Consider the following 22,987-nt stretch of genomic DNA (forward strand, 5'->3'; position numbering starts at 1 on the left):
ATCTGGCTATATAATAGGGTATATCCTCTCAGAAATGATAGGGTTGTATAGAAAAGACCACCCAAAAATACTACGTTAATTTATACTTTTTAGTATCGTAAATATGGATGACTTATTGAATCAAAAAAACCAGGATATTGTTTTACTCGCTCCAGGAAATTCTGTTAATCTAGAGGTTCCCACTATCAACATTGATACGAACCAAGAGAATAATGGTATTAATGAATCAAATGTCGAAGAGGCAAATGTTTATCTCTCACGGTTGAAACTCAATAATGCGCCTGGGGAAGAACAACGTCAAGGAGAAATATACTTAACAAAGTTGAAGCAGCAGGCTGCGGAGAACAAAATCGGGACTAATCTACACCACCAAAGGTTAAGGGATTCTACAATTGAAGTGAGAGAGAATGTTGACCATATTAATCAGTATCTTTTCCTTGATGAAAATGGACAACCACAGGACGCAGACAACACCACCTTTGATTTTGGAAATCCTGCTCTTAACCAAATGTATTCATTAATAAGAAGGGACTTGAATGCATTAACAAATCGGATGGACCGAAAATTTAGTGGTGTGGACCGAAAATTTAGGGGTATGGACCGAAAATTCAGTGAAATGAAAAGACTCATTATGAGCCAAGAAAACCGATCACAAAATAAGCTTTTGGCATCTGGAGGTGACACGGACTCCCCAAATGCTTACCTTCCTATTTGTAATGATCGTGGACAACACCCTACTGATTGTGGTCTCGAACCATTAACGTCGCTTGATCAAATTAATAGAATGAATGGAATATTAACTGATCAGTATTTAAGCTTTTATCATCTAGGCACCACTCGTCTAGTTTCAGAAAAAAAAGCCAGATTAATGGAATATATCGGAATTCATGAAAGAATTGTCGTAAATTCAGTACGTGGTGCACCACCGGTCTGAATAAATATCGTATTTGCCATGTACCAGTCTAAATCTTATCAGCGGAGCTATATAGATCCGAGATTACTCAATATATATATAATATTTAGTAAAAGCGACCCACGTAGACGAGAAGTTTTAGATGTGGGGGATTTGTGTTTGATCTCATTATATAAAAATTGGGCGTACAGTTTTATCTTTTCCGTCACTACTATACTTTGTTGCTATGGCATTCATAGAATAAAACGAGTACTTTGAGATGGACAGTATTATAGAAACATAATCATTTTACATGTTAGAACTATATTTTCAGATAAAATCTAAAACATTAGACCCTTTTCCACGTTAGATGCAAGGTCGTTTATTGATTTAAATATTATTGGTGGCATGTACTGAAATTAAAGATTTTGAGTATTCTGACAGCCAGAAATATTACCCTTCCAATAGGATACTTTCATCTTCACCTTCTTAACTAGGGCTATATATATTGAATTCTTCATGCATTTCCCCAGCTTTTCAAATTATTTCTGAAAGCTTTTCTCATATGGCCATGTCAGAATGTCTGCAAGGCATACATCTTTTACATGGCATGGGGAATTTTCAAAGACCCTTCAACTGATTTAGTCAATAAGTTTAGAAGTTCTTGTCGAATTGATGAGTGTTCTTTCAGAGTGCTGCGAAAACATGATTAGCTTATTTTCCGAAAATTTATTGCTTATAACCCGTATTCTTCCCTAGGAGTATTCAGGTTATAGCTTACGAGCGGACTTACACAATTTAAACTGCGTGGATCGTCAAGTCCATTTCCAAGTCGTATCACAATTTTTGACGTAACATCTGGGCTTACTGTTTTTCATAGCACTAGCTTAACTGCTAGTGCCAACTACACACACATATATATATAGGTACAGCCGTTTCCAAATACTGAACTTCTCAATGAATATCGACTATATGGTTGCATTATACTACATTAGACACGAAAATGTTCAACATGGCAAAAAATAACTGTAGTGGGGAAATGTGGCAGATTATAATAATGATGTGTTCAATAACCGCACATATTAAGCACTAATAGATCCTTGTAGAATGGGTTACACTTAGCCTAAACATAATTAGTTCCCGTTGACTAAGAATATGCCAAAGATTTGATGGATTTATTCCTTTAAATTCAGACTGCCTCTGCATCGTCGAGCAATTTCATTCGTACTTATAGAACAGTCTTGTTATATGTAATGTTAGGCATAGTTTGACACTTACATAGCATCTGCAGTCATCGTACTGATTTTTGATAGTGATACAAAAGCAGCTTTTATATTATGCATAAAATACTATTTGTGTATGTTAATTTTAATTTATAGACCACAAGGCATTAGGTTATATAATAGGGTATGTCCGCTCAGAAATACTAGGGTTGTATAGAATATACCACCCAAAAATACTACGTTAATTTATACTTTTTAGTATCGTAAATATGGATGACTTATTGAATCAAAAAAACCAGGATATTGTTTTACTCGCTCCAGGAAATTCTGTTAATCTAGAGGTTCCCACTATCAACATTGATACGAACCAAGAGAATAATGGTATTAATGAATCAAATGTCGAAGAGGCAAATGTTTATCTCTCACGGTTGAAACTCAATAATGCGCCTGGGGAAGAACAACGTCAAGGAGAAATATACTTAACAAAGTTGAAGCAGCAGGCTGCGGAGAACAAAATCGGGACTAATCTACACCATCAAAGGTTAAGGGATTCTACAATTGAAGTGAGAGAGAATGTTGACCATATTAATCAGTATCTTTTCCTTGATGAAAATGGACAACCACAGGACGCAGACAACGCCACCTTTGATTTTGGAAATCCTGCTCTTAACCAAATGTATTCATTAATAAGAAGGGACTTGAACGCACAAACAAATCGGATGGACCGAGAATTCAGGGGTATGGACCGAAAATTCAGGGGTATGGACCGAGAATTCAGTGAATTGAAAAGACTCGTTAGGAGTGAACGGAACCGGTCAAAGAATAAGCTATTGGCATCTGGAGATAACACGGACTCCCCAAATGCTTACCTTCCTATTTGTAATGATCGTGGACAACACCCTACTGATTGTGGTCTCGAACCATTAACGTCGCTTGATCAAATTAATAGAATGAATGGAATATTAACTGATCAGTATTTAAGCTTTTATCATCTAGGCACCACTCGTCTAGTTTCAGAAAAAAAAGCCAGATTAATGGAATATATCGGAATTCATGAAAGAATTGTCGTAAATTCAGTACGTGGTGCACCACCGGTCTGAATAAATATCTTATGCCATGTACCAGTCCACATCTTATCAGTGGAGATATATAGATCTGAGATTGCTCAATATATATATTATATATATATATAATATTTATGAACCCCAATTATCATTAAAAGCGACCCACGTAGACGAGAATTTCCATACTGTGTTTCCTTGTGCTCGATCTCACTACCTAAAAAAAATTGAGCTGAATAACTTATCTCTTTGTTACTACTATTCTTTTTCACTATAGCATTCATAGACTAAAAAATAGAATGAGGTAAGTTGAGAATCATATTAGTATAGTCATATAATTATTCTGAGTGCTGAGATATAACATATTTGTGTATTTAACGTAATTCCAAGATTAGGTCTGTTGATGATCTAAAGTTTGTTCAAATTGTTAGAATGTTTTCCACGCTAGATGCAAGTTCGTTTAGTGAATTAAATAATATAAAAATAGATCCCACGGAAGATGAGAATCGGGTGAAACACCGGCAAATTCAAATGAAGAATATTGTTAGTGGATCCAGAGTTAGATCAAAAACTGGATGCATATGCTGCCGCCGAAGAAAGTAAGTACATATTTGATACTAGAGCTATTAAAGATTTACTAACTATCCAAGAAAAAAATGCGATGAAGTACATCCTATATGTGGATCGTGTAAGTCAAGGGATGAGGAATGTACCTGGTTGATTAAGAAATATAAATCAGTAACCAATGACATGAAAGCCAAGAAGACGAACAAACTCACTGGTATGAAAGCTCCTGAAGTTGATAACATGACCAATAATATAAATGAAGCAAAGAAAGGTAAGATAATAGATGCTGTGGACACCACGAACTTTCCGATACAGACAGATACGAATTTGTCACCTTTCTTCAAAGCAGTATTGGGGTCACCTGGAGAATTAAGTCCAATGCAGCTAGGCGAAATAGAAGATATCCCCAGCAGTGTAATGTCATATAATGAAACGAATGATATTGACTTTTCTGAATTTTCGAATATATTACTTTCACCTTCATCCACATTCAGTTTGTATTTAGATGAGCCAGGGTTGCGTCTTTTGGAATACTTTGAAAACAAGGTGGCGAAGATTTTATGTATAAGTCCAGAATCTTCCAACTATTTTTTGAAAACTTTTGTGTCTGTTGCTATGACTGAAGAGTCTATAATGCATGCTTTGGCAGCATGGGGAGGGGTGTTTTCAGAGGGGGCATCTAGTGAATTGGTCAACTATCATATGTCGCAAGCGACTATATTAATACATGAAAGGCATTTGGCCAATTCTAAATTGAATAAGCATGGATATTACGTAGCCGTTTGCTATTATTTAATAGCAATAGGTATCGAGATATGTTCTGGTGATGTATCTAAGTGGTACAAGCATTTTAATGCATGCACAGAATTACTCAGGTCATATGGAGGGTTGGCAAAATTCCTAAAAGATTTTAACTATTCTAATAATGTGAAATGGTTAATTGCAAGTTTTCAATTTCATGATATTATGTCTTCAGTTACTCTTTCAAGTGGAACTTCTTGCTCTATGAAGAATTATAATAACTTATTCAAAAATTATAATTTACTTGACATAGGTGATTATGGTATTGATCCTTACCAAGGATGCATTCAGCCCATATATTTAATACTAGGTGAAATTATGAATTCCTACGTTGAACTAAAAGAAGAACGAAAAAAACTCAAGGCCAGTATTCTACACTTATCTCTTGAAGACTCTAACTCTTCTGAAATTGACGGCCTTATGCAACAACGAATTGAACATTATAATATTGTGAGTACTCGATATGATGAGTTGCTAAACAAGGTTCAGCTTGCACGCCCTAATGAAAAACAAATAGCACTGATAATGAATAACAAAGAGGAATTGGACTTACATTTAACATTATTTGAATTATACCGACTCACCTGTCAAATGTATTTGCTACTCTACATAAAACAAACTCAACCTTCATCCAGTGAAGTTCAAATGTTACTATTGACTTCATTTGCTTATATTAGTACTTTAGTAGAATCCCCTATGACGGCCTCGCTATCAATGCTGCTTTTAATATGTGGTATATCATGTTGCAACCACTCGGACAGAAATTATATTAGGACGAAATTTACTAAAATCTATGATAAGTATAAGGCAGGAAATGTGAGAAGAGTTTGGGATATCGTTGAAGAAAGCTGGCGTAGAAATCCAGATGGTAATATCTGTATTGATTGGGTTGAAATTTGTGAACAATACGGCTGGAAATTACCAGTTTGTTAAGAGATGGAAAATTATTATATATCACAATCGCATGTATAACTAAAACCAATGTAAATGCATAAGTTTAATTTAGCCACCACTCCTTCTCGCTGCTCTTCTTCTTTCGATTCTAATTTCTTCACGTCTTTTAAAAACATATGACATACATATAATGATTAGTTCGTGAACACTCACAGAATTAGTGCTTTCAAGATTTATAGGTTGTGTACTTCTTTCAATATGTAGTAAAAGTTTAGCAGTTTCTTGAAATGAAGAAATTATGAATTTTTCTTTCAAATGGATTAATTCACCGAATTTCACCAGCGATAAATAGTTCTCTTTGATCCTTCTTGAGGGGAACTTGAATAATTGACCAAACGAATTATTTACCAAAGGATTCTTCTTGTCCAACTTCTGGCTCTGGGCATCCATATTGTCGATCATGGAAGTTTGATGCTCATCTAAAGAATACAAAGAATAAGTGAAATTCAGCAAAATCGGGTGATATTCCGAATGTACCCACCTATATCTCTTATCACTGCCGCCATATTTAGTAACATCTGCAATTGGCAATTTATTATGAAAGAAAGTCGAAAATTCGAACGTTTCTGACGGATTATCAGCGTTGGGCAGAATTTTGAACGTATATCTGGAGTAATGCGGGCCAATCTTTTTACGAACACTGCAGAACTTATATTTATCAATTTTCTTATCAAACAATCTACCTGAGCCTGGTGGCGGAGCAATGAATTTATATATGGTAACAAACTTACCATTTCCAAAGCTAGGCATTATCGTGAATTGTGCTTCCATCAACGGCATCCCGATACCTTGTTGCTGTAGATCCAACACATGCTTAAAATTATCAGAATCCGCTGGAACCTTCTTGAATGACTTGTATTTAGCAACTGCATCTTCAGAAGTAAATGTTAATACATCTGTAGTCATGTTCATATTGCAGAATATAATTCCTCTTTGAATAAGGTTGGGATTCTCTGGCAATCCAATTTCTTGGTTATATGCTGGGGGATCAGGACTTTTGACATCATCTGAGGGACCAAACTTTTTTACGTCATCTGGATAACCTTCATTGCCTATCGATGCTTCATATGGAGGGAGAGACATCTTGATCTAGGGGGTTGGAATAGTTCTTTAAAGACAAAATGTTTGAATATTTATGTCAATGCAGACGCGTGACATATGTCGGAATCCTTGTACAGTAGCTTCGTATATTTCCTGAGAGATCTTACGTTGGTCACTCGTAACTATTCGAATCGACTACACATAGCCTAAATGATATCATCAAGCCCGAATGAAGTGTCATTTTGATTAATAATTGCAAAATTTTTATGAGCCCATAACGTATAGAAGAAACAGAAAACTGCGGTGCAGATATTTCAATGACGTATTCCCTGGTACCAATTATCGTTTGACGGACTTGTCAATGTCTTATGATACATTAAATAAAACAAATAAAGCTTTACTTTTCACTCATAAGTATATTGATATTGATTGTAGAGTCGCTGACGGCTCCAATATTAGTTCTCTGTTGCAGCCATTCTGATAGTAATAGTATATGTAAGAAATATGTAAGGTAAAAGAAAGCGAGAAGAGTCTGGTATACTTTAAGAGCGCTGATTGGAAGCTCATAGGAAATCAGTCTGTTACAAGTTCGGGAGGAGAAGTACAAAATCAGTATATTTTATGTCACTTGTATTATAACTAAAACCAAATTGTATTCGATTAAGCACTGCTTACGGTTGCTATTGCAGATTCTATTCTAAGTTCTTCACGTCTTTTTATAACAAAAGACATACACATATTGATTAATTCGTGTAATTCCACAGAGTTAACACTTTCAAGGTCTGTAGAATGTGAGTTTCTCTCAATATGTAATAAAAGTTTAGCAGTTTCTTGATATGAGGTGATCATAATTTTTTCCTTCAAATGGATTAATTCACCGGATTTCACCAGAGATAAATATTCATCTTTAATCGTTGTCGATTCAAATTTAAACAATTGACCAAGAGAACTGTATACCAAAGGATTTTTTTTGTCCAATTTCTGGCTCCCGGCATCTATATTGTCGATCATGGAAGTTTGATGCTCATCTAAAGCATACAAAGAATAGGTAAAGTTCAGCATAAGGGCATGATATTCAGAATGCACCCATCTGTATCTCTGATCACTGTTTTCACATTTAGTAACGTCTGCAATAGGCAATTTACTATGGAAGAAAATCGAAAATTCGAACGTCTCTGATGGGTTTTCAGGTTTAGGCAGAATCGTAAATGTGTATCGCGAATAATGAGGACCAGCCTTTTTACGAACACTGCAGAACTTATATCTATCACGTTTCTTATCAAATAACCTACCCGATCCTGGCAGCGGAGGCAAATATTTATATATGGTAGCAAATTTACCATTTCCAAAGCTATGCGTCCAACTGAATACTGCTTCCATCAAAGGCATCCCTATACCTTGTTGCTGTAGATTCAGTACATGCTTAAAATTATCAGAATCCGCTGGAACCTTCTTGAACGACTTGTATTTAGTAACTGAATCACTAGAAGTGAATGCGAGTGTATCTGTGGTCCAATGCATATTGCAAAAAATAAATTCTCTTCGAATAAAGTTAGGACCTTCTGGCAATCCATATTCTAGGTCATATGCCGGAAGACCAGAACTTTTGACATCATCTGGGGGCCCAGACTTTTTGACATCATCTAGATAACCTTCATTACCTTTCGATGACTCATAAGGAGGAAGAGACATATTGATTTACGTGTTGAGAGTGGCATTTATCTTTAGCCAAAAAAAGTAGCATATTTGCAATATTTATATCAATTAATTCAGCCGCGTGACAATATAGCCCCTGAATAGATCGTAGATCGTATATTTACTAAGAACCAGTTAATATTTCAATCGGGGCCGAATAGCCTCAATGTGTGACAATATTATATAAAATTGAATACTAGTATATAATACATAATTATATACTTTGATAAAGTGTCACCAGTAATAATAATTGCAAAATAATTTCTGACGTGCAAATAGTGCATAGAAAAATAGGAGCTAAATTGTTTTAGAAATGGCATAGAAACAGTCTAGATGAAGATATTAACGTGAGGAAGAGAAGAGCGTCGCCGAGGTAAGACTATTGTAACATCCGAGATGCAATTCATTGATATGGTTGATTAGTTGCACTGTTATCATGCGATTCGTATTTAAAAATTCAACATTTCATAAGGAGGTCAAGCTATATCAACTTCAGTAACAGACTTTGCAGTAAGAAATATAGGCTCTATAACTCTAGAGTAGTTGGATAAGGATAGAAAGATAATATCAAAAACTATTGAGGCATACTATCTGCTGAAGGTAATATACGTCTAAACTTTTTTAGCGAATTCTTGCACGATGATTTCTGCTCATTAGCCTGAATATTGTAATTGTCTTTCATATTCGCAAATAGAAGAAACTTGATAAACTAAGGAATACTTTCCTTCTAACGTCTGAAAGTGGACCCCATAATACTGGGCCGGATGCGTAGCCTAAAACAGATAATGATGTAAAGTTATTGCCTCCAAACCTACATGATCCTCTTCCAGAATCACCAGTACTGCATCCGAGAGCGTGGCAGAATCGAAAATACTGGTGATACAAGTAGACATAATTGCAATAGCTAAAATTGCCTTTTTTTTTTGAAGGAAAAACTCTGAGGGTTTGTAGGATCATCCGACCCATAAAACAGAACCATATATTCAATAAATGCTCCAAATTTACAAAAAGTATCAACTTCTTCTCCTGAATGGCTTTGTCTTTCATTTAAACAAGGTTTTGACTGACTATTGTCACTCAATGAACCATTTTTTGCACTCCACTTTCGTTGCAATCTACTTCTTAAATGGTGCAGTCATCCTGGTGGAACAGACTAATATTATAACTGGATATTTTGATGATCTTCAACTCTTTTTATCAAGTTTATGATTTATACTGCTTTATATATCTCATATTGTAGTATACTCTGTTTGTACTCAAAGCCATAACCCCTGAGCAAATCTTTCCATCAATGATCTTAACTTTTCTCTCCGAATTATTGCATGTATAGTTGAAGTAGATACATTTTTCACATTCACTCCTAACATAATACCTTTATTCACTACGAAGCTAAGCGCTAAAATTAGACTCAGTTCGCATCCACTCAATATTGCCTGTTTCGGTCGTTAAAAATCCAGAAACAGTTAACTGCATAAGTGCCATATCAGTGGTACAATGTCGTGATAATTATGAAAAATGTCGCGATTTCAAATATGCCTATTTCTATTCAGTGTCCTATGTAATCTAAATGCTGTATTAACCACATATCAATCAATTCACAGTAAATTATTCATCAAGCGGCGGCATAATTATTTCCATGTTTTTAATCCATTGCTACGCGACTTTACGTACAAATGCACTTCTACGGACACTTCTACGCATGTTTCTGCAAAATTGACCCTTACGCCATCATATATAACTCACCCACCACCTATCACTTTAAAATTATGAACATTTCAACTCTTCTCCCGCTCCCAACAACCATTTGTTTAGTTGCAAAATAGCCTGATGCCACCGAAATTAAGCATCCTGCACAGTACCACCATTCCTTTTTCTCTTCCCCGACTCGCCCAGAACTCCAAATGCCTTCCTCTGACTCCTGCCGTATGTTGAACCAGTGTTCTGCCCTTGTTTCGCCTCTCAGTGTACTAAACCAGCAATTGTGCCCCAAACCACCGTTTTTCACGGTAACCATTCTTAAGCCCGATTCCTATCCTAAAACACCCCAATCCCAAGTTCTGATAGAGAGATTATCCGGGTAACACTGATACACCTACCGGTTACCTAAATTGCTATTTCGGACATCGGGCCAAGCCTAGTCTTGGTTTCACCATCTTATTGATCTTCTATAACATATTCAGCGTCTCATTATATGTCGCCCTTTCCTCACTTACTCTCCCTCACCTCCCTTCCCGGCTTTACGTCACTTTCCTCTCTCGAGCCCAGCAGATTCTGCTACGAATATTCAATATGTAATGTTATTGTTATCGTTATCTATGCGCACTGATTCGGATATCTATCCAGCATATCAGGATCCGAAGCATACCATCCACCTTATTATTCTATTACCAACACCACTACTATCACCTACCAAAAATGCCATGTATGACGAGTCGTATGCCCGCGGGGCATACACATGAATTGTAGACCAGGTTGTAGCCGTCTCGAATTCGGAGTATAGTACCAGGAACAATAATAGAATCAGTAATTCACGGGCTGCGTAACCGCTATCATTAACCACTCCACTCACTATAGCGAATAATTAGTAACCACCACACTGTGATTAATAAATTGATTAAGTCTTTTTTCTTAGTTTCCAGAGATAATCATTTGCCATCATTAGTTAAGACAACATAGGCTATATACCTTCGAAAGACACATAGTAGCAGCTTTCACCAATATACAAAACAATAAAGGAAATTTGGGCGGTAAATTAGAGTCATATTATCTATCATTAAGCGTTCGGCATCATTGATCAGCAATACAATATTAGCAAAATATTGAGAAATAGAAAAATCGATAATTATGCCCGTGAACGCAGCAATAATGACGGGTGAGTTTGGAATACCAGCGAGTCAACCGGGGGAGCTTAATATAAATGACGAGGTGTTCTTGCGCCAGAATGAGTATGATTTGATAGGCTCAGAGGTTATGGGAGAGGAAAACATGGGTGTATTTGAGGAATTGGCTAGTAATATATCGTCGAGGTCATCGTTGGCGAACATGCCGGTGGGCCAGACGACGTATTCGACCACTAATACGACGCCTGAGTTGTCATCACCACCCAAGCTGCATCCGGTATCAAGACTGTCGTTCAGCTTGCCCATTGACCAATTGAACCTATTATCTTTGAAGTCGATGTCGTCGACGCAGTCGTCGAAATCACCTTCGCCCGAATACAACCTCTACAGCGTCATACGAGAAAATCCAGAAGAAGAGAAGACAATCAACCCAAGACAATTGTTCAGCGAAGATATAGACATTGGGGCGGCATCTGCGTCAGCAGCATCGGCTCCCACGGACAAACGCACAGACGAGACCGAAGGCACAAGTGCCAGAGGATACATATTGCCATCTTCATCGTCTCCATCGCTATCAACATTGTTTGACGGCACGCAACGGGCATCATACCCCAAGGCGAAATCACACTCGATATCAATGGGATCAGATATTACCGCATCGAAGAAGTTTGACTTCATAATGAATAACGAGTGCTTCAACGCCATTCTGTACTGGATCAACGATACGTTACAAAACGTCAACTCGAAAATGAACGACGACGACGAGGAATTGGGAGGGGCTGAGGAAATTATGGTAAATCCAACGGGCATTATCAAGTCCAACTACTACAAGAGGCGGAATTCGATTCAATTGGTGACACCGTCGAGCTACAACCAGCACAATTCGTTTGACGACGAAGCCAGGGTTCAGAAAAAGAAGAGAAGAAAGTCGTACAACCACGACTACGCCAAGTCAATGACCAAACAGGATACACCGGCTGCTTCCTCCGCCAATAACCCCGAGCCCGTGGGCACAGTCCATAATAGACCCAACCCCGACACCATCAAAGAACCACTGAACGACAACCGCAGCTTTTCCAATGACGAAGACGAACAGGACAAGCCATTCCCATGCCCTGATTGCGCTAAACAATTCAAACGATCCGAGCATCTTAAGAGACATATAAGGTCGGTGCATTCCAACATACGTCCGTTCCACTGCAAGTACTGCGAGAAGAAGTTCAGCAGAAGTGACAATCTCGCACAACACTTGAAGACTCACTACAAAGTCAACACCAATGGAACAACGACCATAATCTATGGCAACCCTAATTTACACAATAGAGGCGGTAGAAAGAAACACTCTGATTGATTTAATAAATATTTTGTTACTGTATTCATTGATTGATGTAGCCATATGGCGAAATGCATATATAAAATACGACATTGCGACATATTCTGACATACATTTTTAATTCTCGTATTTACAATGGTCCCCATCGTTTAACCGCTTTCGTCTACACTTCACATTATGCCATTTTTCGGGTAATTATTCAATATACCCTATATTCTCTCTTGAAATCAATAACGTGTTAACAAGTATTTTTTTGCATCTATATTTTCAGTTTATCATCTTGAATTAGCCTACAATTAAAACTAAAATTAAGAGAAGATGATCCTACAAATCGTTCTTTTGTTATTACTAAATACCACTTTTCTTCCATTTCCTTTCTCAATTGTTATTTTTGAACTCTCATTCGCTAACTGTAAACGGACTGGTAATACTTGTCACGGAACAATCTTTGATCTTATCCCAGATAGAGTCAAGATAAAAACTCTGAAACTGAAGATATCACCATTTCAGCTAAGCCATTGATTGAAGATCTTTTCCATTAGCTAAGGGTCGGGTTGTGGGGGTATCAGAGAAACTACCATGCTTGTTCATTCTATCATGAAGCTGAACAGACATGATATCTTCCTTTTTAAAATTATTCACACCATAACCAATTTGTTCTACGAACACATCAAAACTTAAACCTGCCCCTTCCTGTGCTATTGTAAGACTTTTATAAACCCAATATTTAACCAAATACAACTCAGTGGAAACTCAAGTTGGCGTATCCCATATCCAGGTTCTTTATCGAATTCGGTTGCTCGCTATGAACTAATGGATTCAGGAAAGATATGTTGTCAACCCATTGGGCTAATAAAATATGCATCATCCCTCACAATAACCATATCATGTTTTAATTTAGATTAGGAATATCCGGATTGCCATAAGGCATTGTAAGTCCTTAGAACCTGACATATTATTAGTAATTGTAATACTATATTAGTCCGTAAGAACGGATTTAAATAACTGATTTAGCGCTATAAGCGGATTTGATTAGGCGATCAAAGATCTGATAACGCGACTAGCGGATATAACACACCAGATCCTTACACTCACCCCGTATAGGAGAGCAAACTTGGGAAATGTCATACTAAACCCCATCCTCTTTTACAACAATTATGACTGGTAGTGCAAAACTTAAGCTCTCTGATGGTACAGAACTCTTCTACAAGGATTGGGGTACTGGAGATCCCATAGTATTCAGCCATGGCTGGCCGTTAACGTCAGATGCGTTCGAAGACCAGATGATGTTTTTGGCTCTCAAGGGGTTCAGGGTGATCGCTCATGACCGAAGAGGCCACGGAAGATCTTCTCAACCATGGGAAGGCCATACGATGGATCAATATGCTGATGACCTAGCCGAGCTAGTTGATCATTTGGGCTTGAAAAATGCAATTCACGTTGGTCACTCTACTGGCGGTGGAGAGGTAGCTAGATATATAGGTCGTCATGGTATTGGGAAAGTACTGAAATGTGTTTTGATTAGCGCTGTTCCACCTCTCATGGTGAAATCAGAAGAGAATCTTGTGGGTACACCCATTGAGGTATTTCATGATATAAGAGATAACGTCCTGAAGGACCGATCTAAATTCTTTAAAGATTTAGCTTTCACCTTCTATGGTTTGGACCGTGATGAGTCAGAAGCCTCGACAGGGTTTATTGATAGCTTTTGGATGCAAGGGATGCAAGGATCAATAAAGGCATTGTATGATTGTGTGGCTGCGTTCTCAGAAACAGACCAGCGTGAAGATTTGAGAAACATGAATATACCTACGTTGGTTCTTTATGGTGATAATGATCAGATTGTACCTCCCATTTCATCCAGCAAGGCAGCGATAAAATTCTTACCACAAGCAAAAGAAAAAGTTTACGCAGGCGCACCCCACGGCTTGTGCAGCACCCACAAGAAATTGGTGAATGAAGATATATATCGGTTCATCACTCATTGAGAGCCGCTAAGGTAGTGTTTTTTAGTTCAAGTGCGTTAAGTTTCAAAAGGAAAGGGCTAATTGTGACAAGCCAGTTAATTAGTCAAAGTTCAATTATAATATATAATTAAGTTAAAAATATAGGAGACAATTATATTTATTCATATACCTCTTTAATGGGTTACAAGAAGGGCTCTCTTTCATTCGCGTTCACTTTCAAGCGAAGTGTTGTTAAAGCGCAAGGTGAAATTTTAACAGAAGTTGGAAGTTCATTTCAAAAGCATACCTTGTTACTAATGCTAGTGTTCCAATTATTCACCTGGATGAATTACCTTGTTTCGACTTGAAATTTTCAACCCGGTCATATTGGGCCCTTTATGTAAATATTTCTGTTGACAGCCATCATTCACAGTTCTAACTGTTTAATAGTAGAATGTCTACATTAAATTTGCTTAGCATCGATAATCAGCTGGAAAAAATCAGAAACAGTATCCTTAAGAGGTCTATATCTAATTTCTAACTCCTTTATAGACTTTGAATTATCAGCCTTCCATTTATAGTTGACGTTATCGCGAATATACCTTCTTGTTAAGTTCTTATCGACAAATGGACCTACTAGCCAAATCAAGAACTTTGGGGCTGCGCTTTTAGGAATTGGATATGAATCATATTCTGGTGATAACAGTTTTCCAATCTCCAAGAAAGAGGTATTGTGGGCAGAAATAATATAACGACCATGAGCATTTTTGATGAAAGCAGCCCTCAAATGAGCGTCAGCCAAATCTCTGACATCAATGATCCCAATACCAATATCTGGTGTACCTCTGTTCATCAGACCATTACCGAACGACTTCATGATACTGAAACTTTCTGACGTAGCATTTGAATTTAATCCTGGCCCAAAAACAAGGCTGGGGTTAAGAACAACAAGGTCCCACTTACTTTGATTCTCACAGATACTCCACGCCTCTTTTTCTGCTACAGTTTTAGAATAAGAATAAGCGTTATGGCTCAAAGAAGAGCTATTGTTCCAAACGCTTTCATCCAAAGTACCATTTGGGAGGGAAACAAGGTCTTTATTGTCTCCATAAATTGCTGCACAACTGCTGGTCAACACAACTCTAGACACCGATTCTGTCTTGTTTGCGGTTTCCAACACATTTCTGGTCCCTAACTTGGCAGGGTCAACGAGATCCTTCTGAGGATCAGTGATTTTCGACGTGAAGGGAGAAGCAGTGTGAAACACTACTTTGCAGCCAGCCATACCTTCTGCATATGAACCTTCTTTCAACAAGTCGGCGGCAAAAAATTTTAAATCACCATTTGTGCTGTTCTTCAACTCTTCAAGGTGATTGAGTTTATCGTGGTTGGAAGGGTCTCTAACAGCCGCGTGTACTGTAACTCCTGCTTCCAATAATTTTTTAACAATCCATCCAGCGACGTAGCCTGTGGCACCAGTCACGAGAACCGGGCTCTTTGTATCGAATTCGGTTTTTGACATCTTGGATAGCTTAAAGATTTGACAGATGGGTGACAGAATTGATGGTTTTTATGTGATTCAATAATTGCTCTCGGTTCGGATTAGCTCCATTACCATGTGAAATTCTTATAGCCTAACGATATAAGGAACTCCGCATCACTAAATATAAGAACTATCCACGTATCTCAATTTCGCAGAGTAGCATGGACAGAATTTTAAGGACCCAATGTTGGCGGCTGTTTAACCGTATTTAGACTTGGCGTGGTCTGTAACGTTGCAAATACCATCACCCTTCGATCTATAAGTTTACGTCGAACTGCACGTTTCATGTAGTGCCAGCGACATGCATTCATATAGGCGCATTAATGTTCTCTGCAACAACCATCTCACTCTATTATGATACTTCCCGCGACATTTACCATATTCTATATTCCCCATGGTTTCATTCACCATGGATTTAGGATACATACACAAACCATATACTTCTTACTGTAAAACCTATAGTCATAAATTATATAGTTAGACTGTACTGTACGCTTATTTTCATATAGTTACTATATACAGATTCATTCTCATATTATAAAACAAAGCATCACCGAAAACTATTGTTCGACAAACTCTGTGAAACGCATCAAAGATTGTACCTCCGATTGTACCACACATTGTACTACAGGGTGCACCAGAATACATCTCACCAGAGCGGCTGTCCCCGACATCACCTACGTCATACCACTCGAAACGATTACCCGCCCAACGCACGCGAAAAGCTTCTATTACGTAATAGAAGCCTCTATTGTGATGTGGAATTGCCTAAACGGGACGACCGAAGTAAACCTCATTATATGCAGTCATATTGGAATTCTCACCAAAATTCCAAAAGGGTCATTTCATCTATGTTCTCTCAGCAATTTATTAGCAAAATTCACATATAATTTCCATATATTTCCCTTCGGTTGAAAATTGTATAATCAACATTCAAAAAGTGATAGGGATAATAATTGATAACACGAGAGTATGTCGCAATCAGTTTATCAAGTCAATGGGAAACCATTATCACAAACCGCCCTTTATCAACAAAGGTTAAGACAAGGCGTCTACCAGTCCCCTAGCAACGTATCGGTCGGAGTGAACACCAATGCTTCAGATACGGCCGCTTTATTGGCTGCTTCGTCTGATTTGACGGTCAAACCATCGTATGAACGTACAATTGCACAGGATGCACACACAGCAGCGCTCCTGGCCAAGAGGGATGAGTCCAGTCTTTGGACTCGAGACGACGAAGCCAGAACGGCCACGATGAAAAGTGTGGGCAGCGGCTATACGGGAGTCACAGGAGTTGTGAACGGAGGGTCTATTTACAAGGTTGCTACCAAAAATTCGACTGGGACGATGAGCACGAGATTAGACCCAGTCAAGGACTATAGACACGGATTGGCAGCTAAAGGTAGTGCTGCGGCGCTCAACATCGCTAAGATTAACCAGGTTGCCACGCACAATTCGAACAAGTCGTTGAACTCGAGATTCAACCCAGACTTGGACTATAGATCGGGATTAGCCGGCCACCATCGTCCCGCTGAGTTCTTGGACCAAGAAGAGGAAGATTTGGCTGCCAGCGGAGCAACAGCTTCGTTGAAACACGGTGGTTCCACCTCGAGCGGTGCTGCATCGCAGGTCAGGTCCAAGTCGTTCAAATCGACCGATGTTGCTTATGGTAATTTGTTGGTAGCAGCCAACAGCAAGGCACAAGACCGTTTAAAGTCGCTCAATTCTTCCACTAGCAAAGATTTCAGGGAACAAGCCAAGGAGTATGCCGGTGCATTGGCCATTGCGCAAAAGAACAGTGATGAAAGAATGAAGAACAACAAAGCCGGTATGGTTGACTTGGGAGGAGGTTTAACCATGTCACTTACTGACTTAGATGCCAAGGCTGCGTTGGTGGTTGGTCCAGTGTTGTCTGATATTGAAAGCAAAGCTGTTGCTCAAAGAGAAGCTGATGAACAAACCAAGACGAAGCATGCCAAATTAGTTGGTCTTCACCAAAAGTCCAAGCAAGAAGAACAAGCCCGTAAAGAAAGAGAAAGAAAGGACATTGAGAAGGAAAAGAACGTAAGAGTCACTGCTAATGAAGAGAGAAAGAAGGATGAAGACAGTAAGTATGTTGATTACCAAGCCTCCAGAAATGAAGAAGTTGAAGGTAAGGTTGGTGAATTAAAGGCTTTAGAATTGAAATATGCCGAAGAAAAGGAAAGCTTGTTAGCCGAGAAACAAGAGAACCAAGACCGTATAGATGCTGAAGAGAAGGAATTAAACGACAATCGTAGTAAGGAATTGAAGGAATTGCAAGCTGAAAAGGATGATATTTTGAAACCAACTTTAGACGAATTGGAAGAGGAAAATACGAAATTAGAAACAATCGTCAACTCCAAGAATGAAATTACCGAAGAAGTTGAGAAGCTGAAGGCTTTGAATAAGGAATACGACTCCAAATTGGCAGAATTGACCAATAACTTAGAAAAGGTTAAAATTGAAATTGAGGAATACACCATGGAGTTAGAATTGGCGACTCAAAAGTACGAAGAAACCTCAAAGGAAACCGATAACTTACGTCAAACCTCCATTGATGAGTTGAAACAAGCAGAAGATTCCCACAATGAATTAGACTCCAAGATAAGCGATTTAGACGCAACCAAGAGTAAGCATTTAGAAGATAAAGTATCCCAGAGAAAAGAAATCGAATCCAAACTTGATGAAAGAGTTAAGAATGAGAAAGAAATCAATAAAGAATTACCAGAACATTTACAAAAGGATATTGATGAAAATAAATTAAGGGACACTGGCTCATTATTTGATGAGCCTAAATATGAGGATGATGAAGAAGATGAAGCTGAAACTCCGCAACCATCAAAGTCTAAGTCTGTGGGAGTTTCTGGTGTGAAAGAAATTCCGTTAGTAGATGACAAGGAATTAGAAACTGGTGCCGTCGTTCCAGGTAAATCTAAGTCAGAAACTAAGGCCAAAGACACGGAGAAAAAGAGTAAGTCAACAGCCGGTACTGCCACCAAGGAATCGAAGAAACCCCAACCAAAGGCCTCTAATGCAAAGTCACCAACAAAGGCTAAACCTGCTTCTAATCAAGTTGCTAATGAATCACCAAAAAAAGCCAGTGGTTTCAAGAGATTCACAAAGTACTTCTCTGGTTCCCTACAAGAACCACCTGCATCAACTAAGAAAGCGGAATCAAAGTCGACCAAAATAGATGACAAGACCAAGTCCACCAAGGACACCGCTAAGGATGCAACCAAGAACACTAAAGCATCCTCATCTAAAGACACTTCAAAGAAGGAGTCAACGAGTGTAGCCAAGGACTCATCAAAGGACAGCTCGAAAGTTGCTGACCAAAAGGACGAGAAGTTAGCCAAGAAGGAATCTGAAGGAAGCGGTGTAGATATTGATGATCTTTCTTCTAGTAAGAATCAGGGTGGGGTCTTCAAAGAAGAAATTTAATATGAAGGTAATCGAGTTACCTAATTAATTGTTTAATACTTTGTTCCATTGCTTTTTATCATTTTAATTTTTTGTTGTTTCATTTACTATTTCGTATTCATTTACTTAGAAAGTTAATTCTTTTTTTTAAGTACCTATTTGTTTTTAAGAATGTATTATTTATCAATGTGTTTATTATATACGAAGAAAATTTTATTTGCTTGTAGAAAGTGCGAATGAAATTAATTAATATTAAAGTTCATATTAATTAGGGAACAATATAATTGTCTAGCATTAATAGGGAAGAACCGTCGGAATGTCTGCAGAACCATCACAATTTAATAAGCTATTAACCAAGTATGACTTCAAATTGGCTTCGGCCAGTGAAGAGTACAGAAATCGTCGTAAAAGACAAATGATGCTCTTTATGGGATCAGCAGCTATAACCATTTTTACATCCAGATTAGCATATAAATCTACTATTACAAGACAATATGTCCCAAGCTTGTTTCAGGGGAATCATGCACCACCATTAAGTTATAATTTTACATCAGATGCTGCCGTAGCAGTTGGAACTGGTACCTTACTATGCGGCAGTGTTTCATCCATGGTTATATTTGGAACTTGTTGGATCATAGATGTGTCGAACTTTCAAGAGTTCGGTTGGAAAATGAAGTCTTTGATGGGTGGATACGAGAAACAGAAAGAATTGGCAAAATTACCAATGGACGAGGAAAGTGCTTTTCTCCAAGATAGTTTGAATGACATCCTAGATGGTAAATACGATTTTGATGAAACTACACCAGCAGAGAAATAGACCTCATATACTAAGATACTATCACCAACTACATTGTATACGACTCTCCTAGCCTCTGTTCTACAAGTCTAGTACCATGGCACGACATCCCCAAATGGTGTATACCGAGTTCTTACCAAAATCATGTATTAAAAATTTCACATAATGAAACAGGAATTATCGATAATAGCTCCTCAATATCCATTCTTTCTATACCTTTTGTAAATAGATTAACTCTACCTAATATCATTAAATACAATTAAGACTAGGTTCCAGCATTGTTCCTGCATGCAACTTAACATAGATGGCTGGCTAAAATTGTACAGACCAAACGAGTATTCTATTCTTGTTTGTACATATACTACATTAAACCGAGTAAAGGTTCGAATATCAATTGAACAGAGTAACTTGACTGTGTGTTACAGCGTACTATATATTTAACGCGTCAAAACAAATTAGTATCCAAACTGAAATAGGGTGACACGCAGTGAATAGTGAGATGGCTAGAATATCGACATCTTCGAGTAATAGAAATTTACCGTCCTCTAATGCCTTGAGACGACAAAGAGAAAGAGAAGAGCAAATCCGAAGAGGGAGAGTTGGCCAAAGCTCTGCCAACCATTCAAGACAATCGTCAGTTAATAGACAACGAGAAACAGGAATATATCAAAACCAGCCGGGGGATCCTCCTACCGCAAAAGCTACCAGTACAAAGAGAAAGAGAAGATACAAACCCGGTACAAATGCTATACGGGAAATTCGTCAATTCCAGAAATCTACTGATTTTTTAATCAGTAAACTACCATTTTCAAGGTTGGTCAGAGAAATAGCTGAAAACTACATAGGGGCCTCCTACGGTATACGGTGGCAGTCAAATGCGGTATTGGCGTTACAAGAGGCGTCAGAAGCCTATTTGGTTCATTTGTTGGAAGATACAAATCTCTGTGCTATACATGCGAAGAGAGTTACGATCATGCAAAGAGATATCCAATTGGCCAGACGAATAAGAGGACATATATGAACATCGTGTGACAATGTATTCTCTTTCATTACGTATGTTATATATTGTATTATAATTAATAAAGGACTAAATATGTAATTGGACCTAATTAGGTACTTTTTAATAAGCTTTCCTATTTAGGCAATATATAAACACCAGTAATCTTTTATACTTCGCAGGCAGATATGATCTAATCAGACCCAGCCATTGACTAATATCCGATTTCAATCCAATATCTCGGTCCTATTGTTCATAGTCTCTCTCTTGGTTTATGGCTGATGGTGTTGTGGTTTTAAGTTATCCTTCAATACATGATTTAATTTAATTCAATACTTCCACTATATATTATCTTCTTTCGCTAGAACAAGACAAGACAAGCGATTTATTGATCATACTTTTTCATTGACTAACACATTTAAATATATCGCTGACTAGTGAAAGTGGAGGACTTAGAAAACCAACATTCCTATATCAACACCGTTTTTCATACATAATCTTCATATATACTGCTACTAATCGAGTATGGCTACGATAACTACTTCTACTACTGGAAAGAAAAAGATAGTGTACAAGCAAGATACAGACGGAGTTTTTAGATTGAAAAAGATTCCAACTGATGGCGGAGTATTTGGGAAGGATCGCGATAGCAAAAATGCTGCTGAGGATCACTTAAACGAATTGATTGGTTGTACCTATCAAGTGCTGAATTCATCTACTGAAGAGCCAAGCAACGTATCACCCACACCGGAAACCGTTCTGGTATGCCCAAAAGATACTGAATATGTATCTACCGACTACCCAGTTACCCCAAAAAGAAAACCAATCAAAAGAAGGAATACAAATGCTTCAACTCCTCCTGTTAGACTCAAAGTTCCAAACATCAAAATCAGCACCGAGGCATTTGAAAAGATCACGGGAATACATGTACCAAGTTTTGTTGCAGGGTGTATGGTAACTTTAGTGTTTGTCAGTTCGTCGCCATTGATAAGTCATTATACATCCATGATCTTCAATGTGGTAAAACTAGGTCTATTTTGGGTAATTTTAATTGGAGGCATTACTTGGTACTCCGGCGTAGTTAAACTCCAGGACTCGGAAACAATGGGGGCATTTGTGAATGGTATCAAAGACACCTTTTTAGAAACTGAGATTGACGAGGAAGAGGAAGAAAAAGACATAGAGCATGACATGCATAGCGGTAGTATGCACGAGCAGTCTGAAAACTACAGCCGTAAAAACTCTAGTGAATTTGCCATTCCTAATGCTGTACCAAGAAGAAGATCAGCATCTCCAGTCAAAAGTGCGAGGGTACCATTAACGTCTGTTACACCATTCAAATCTACACCATCTAAACAAGATTCAAGGTTCCAAAGTACTCCAGAATTGGTAGCCGGTGAGCATTCTTCTCCTCCTAAGCTTAATAGGTTCCACACATCTGATCCTAAAGGTTACCAGAACCAACCAAAAAAGGGCTCAATATTTTCATTAGGTAAACTGAGAAGGCCCTCTAATAATTCACTAGAATTGACCAAAACTAAAACAAACCAATCCATTCCTAGTGTGGAGCTGATTGATTCTTCAAGCTCACGCCACTCACCAATCAGGCAACATTATTCTCATCATGACGATCCAGAAGAATTGCCTTTCATTAACGAAGTCAAGTTGATAAGCAGTGAGGATGATTTTGGGAATATGCCCGATCCGTTGCCCCCAATTAACAACATCAACAGACTGAACAGTGTCATGAGCAAACAATCTGTTTTGGGAACAAGAGCTAACTACAACAAGTTCCTAGCAAATGTTCATGGTAATGATGGGGACTAAACTCAAGTCACTCAAACCAACTACTATAAA

General features: G+C 38.0%; 17 protein-coding genes across 17 annotated transcripts; 11 read left to right on the top strand and 6 right to left on the bottom strand. All coding sequences in view use genetic code 12, as the record gives it.

The window, feature by feature from the left end:
• Nucleotides 1-103: 103 nt before the first annotated feature.
• On the top strand, nt 104-934 carry DEHA2A08206g (DEHA2A08206p; the record flags this gene model as incomplete). Its single annotated transcript, XM_456686.1, has 1 exon — nt 104-934. One exon carries the CDS (start codon nt 104-106, stop codon nt 932-934), a length of 831 nt encoding a protein of 276 aa, XP_456686.1.
• Nucleotides 935-2,384: 1,450 nt separating this feature from the next.
• DEHA2A08228g (DEHA2A08228p) lies at nt 2,385-3,215 on the top strand (the record flags this gene model as incomplete). The annotated part of the gene is made up of 1 exon (XM_456687.1): nt 2,385-3,215. One exon carries the CDS (start codon nt 2,385-2,387, stop codon nt 3,213-3,215), a length of 831 nt encoding a protein of 276 aa, XP_456687.1.
• Nucleotides 3,216-3,608: 393 nt separating this feature from the next.
• DEHA2A08250g (DEHA2A08250p) lies at nt 3,609-3,779 on the top strand (the record flags this gene model as incomplete). Its single annotated transcript, XM_002769961.1, has 1 exon — nt 3,609-3,779. One exon carries the CDS (start codon nt 3,609-3,611, stop codon nt 3,777-3,779), a length of 171 nt encoding a protein of 56 aa, XP_002770007.1.
• Nucleotides 3,780-3,926: 147 nt separating this feature from the next.
• Nucleotides 3,927-5,477, top strand: DEHA2A08272g (DEHA2A08272p; the record flags this gene model as incomplete). Its single annotated transcript, XM_002769962.1, has 1 exon — nt 3,927-5,477. One exon carries the CDS (start codon nt 3,927-3,929, stop codon nt 5,475-5,477), a length of 1,551 nt encoding a protein of 516 aa, XP_002770008.1.
• A 69-nt stretch (nt 5,478-5,546) lies between these two features.
• Nucleotides 5,547-6,581, bottom strand: DEHA2A08294g (DEHA2A08294p; the record flags this gene model as incomplete). The annotated part of the gene is made up of 1 exon (XM_456689.2): nt 5,547-6,581. The coding sequence occupies one exon, from the start codon at nt 6,579-6,581 to the stop codon at nt 5,547-5,549; it is 1,035 nt and encodes a 344-aa protein (XP_456689.2).
• Nucleotides 6,582-7,199: 618 nt separating this feature from the next.
• On the bottom strand, nt 7,200-8,231 carry DEHA2A08316g (DEHA2A08316p; the record flags this gene model as incomplete). Its single annotated transcript, XM_456690.1, has 1 exon — nt 7,200-8,231. One exon carries the CDS (start codon nt 8,229-8,231, stop codon nt 7,200-7,202), a length of 1,032 nt encoding a protein of 343 aa, XP_456690.2.
• A 681-nt stretch (nt 8,232-8,912) lies between these two features.
• Nucleotides 8,913-9,281, bottom strand: DEHA2A08338g (DEHA2A08338p; the record flags this gene model as incomplete). The annotated part of the gene is made up of 1 exon (XM_456691.1): nt 8,913-9,281. One exon carries the CDS (start codon nt 9,279-9,281, stop codon nt 8,913-8,915), a length of 369 nt encoding a protein of 122 aa, XP_456691.1.
• A 706-nt stretch (nt 9,282-9,987) lies between these two features.
• Nucleotides 9,988-10,248, bottom strand: DEHA2A08360g (DEHA2A08360p; the record flags this gene model as incomplete). The annotated part of the gene is made up of 1 exon (XM_456692.1): nt 9,988-10,248. One exon carries the CDS (start codon nt 10,246-10,248, stop codon nt 9,988-9,990), a length of 261 nt encoding a protein of 86 aa, XP_456692.2.
• An 830-nt stretch (nt 10,249-11,078) lies between these two features.
• On the top strand, nt 11,079-12,425 carry DEHA2A08382g (DEHA2A08382p; the record flags this gene model as incomplete). The annotated part of the gene is made up of 1 exon (XM_456693.1): nt 11,079-12,425. The coding sequence occupies one exon, from the start codon at nt 11,079-11,081 to the stop codon at nt 12,423-12,425; it is 1,347 nt and encodes a 448-aa protein (XP_456693.2).
• A 1,139-nt stretch (nt 12,426-13,564) lies between these two features.
• DEHA2A08404g (DEHA2A08404p) lies at nt 13,565-14,395 on the top strand (the record flags this gene model as incomplete). Its single annotated transcript, XM_456694.1, has 1 exon — nt 13,565-14,395. The coding sequence occupies one exon, from the start codon at nt 13,565-13,567 to the stop codon at nt 14,393-14,395; it is 831 nt and encodes a 276-aa protein (XP_456694.2).
• Nucleotides 14,396-14,550: 155 nt separating this feature from the next.
• DEHA2A08426g (DEHA2A08426p) lies at nt 14,551-14,721 on the top strand (the record flags this gene model as incomplete). The annotated part of the gene is made up of 1 exon (XM_456695.1): nt 14,551-14,721. The coding sequence occupies one exon, from the start codon at nt 14,551-14,553 to the stop codon at nt 14,719-14,721; it is 171 nt and encodes a 56-aa protein (XP_456695.1).
• Nucleotides 14,722-14,816: 95 nt separating this feature from the next.
• On the bottom strand, nt 14,817-15,875 carry DEHA2A08448g (DEHA2A08448p; the record flags this gene model as incomplete). Its single annotated transcript, XM_456696.1, has 1 exon — nt 14,817-15,875. One exon carries the CDS (start codon nt 15,873-15,875, stop codon nt 14,817-14,819), a length of 1,059 nt encoding a protein of 352 aa, XP_456696.2.
• A 522-nt stretch (nt 15,876-16,397) lies between these two features.
• DEHA2A08470g (DEHA2A08470p) lies at nt 16,398-16,544 on the bottom strand (the record flags this gene model as incomplete). Its single annotated transcript, XM_002769963.1, has 1 exon — nt 16,398-16,544. The coding sequence occupies one exon, from the start codon at nt 16,542-16,544 to the stop codon at nt 16,398-16,400; it is 147 nt and encodes a 48-aa protein (XP_002770009.1).
• A 324-nt stretch (nt 16,545-16,868) lies between these two features.
• On the top strand, nt 16,869-19,358 carry DEHA2A08492g (DEHA2A08492p; the record flags this gene model as incomplete). The annotated part of the gene is made up of 1 exon (XM_456697.1): nt 16,869-19,358. The coding sequence occupies one exon, from the start codon at nt 16,869-16,871 to the stop codon at nt 19,356-19,358; it is 2,490 nt and encodes an 829-aa protein (XP_456697.2).
• Nucleotides 19,359-19,653: 295 nt separating this feature from the next.
• Nucleotides 19,654-20,154, top strand: DEHA2A08514g (DEHA2A08514p; the record flags this gene model as incomplete). Its single annotated transcript, XM_456698.1, has 1 exon — nt 19,654-20,154. The coding sequence occupies one exon, from the start codon at nt 19,654-19,656 to the stop codon at nt 20,152-20,154; it is 501 nt and encodes a 166-aa protein (XP_456698.1).
• Nucleotides 20,155-20,632: 478 nt separating this feature from the next.
• DEHA2A08536g (DEHA2A08536p) lies at nt 20,633-21,154 on the top strand (the record flags this gene model as incomplete). The annotated part of the gene is made up of 1 exon (XM_456699.1): nt 20,633-21,154. The coding sequence occupies one exon, from the start codon at nt 20,633-20,635 to the stop codon at nt 21,152-21,154; it is 522 nt and encodes a 173-aa protein (XP_456699.1).
• A 501-nt stretch (nt 21,155-21,655) lies between these two features.
• Nucleotides 21,656-22,957, top strand: DEHA2A08558g (DEHA2A08558p; the record flags this gene model as incomplete). The annotated part of the gene is made up of 1 exon (XM_456700.1): nt 21,656-22,957. One exon carries the CDS (start codon nt 21,656-21,658, stop codon nt 22,955-22,957), a length of 1,302 nt encoding a protein of 433 aa, XP_456700.2.
• Nucleotides 22,958-22,987: the final 30 nt, after the last annotated feature.

This window comes from Debaryomyces hansenii, assembly GCF_000006445.2.
Source record: "Debaryomyces hansenii CBS767 chromosome A complete sequence".
Lineage (NCBI taxonomy): Eukaryota > Fungi > Ascomycota > Pichiomycetes > Serinales > Debaryomycetaceae > Debaryomyces > Debaryomyces hansenii.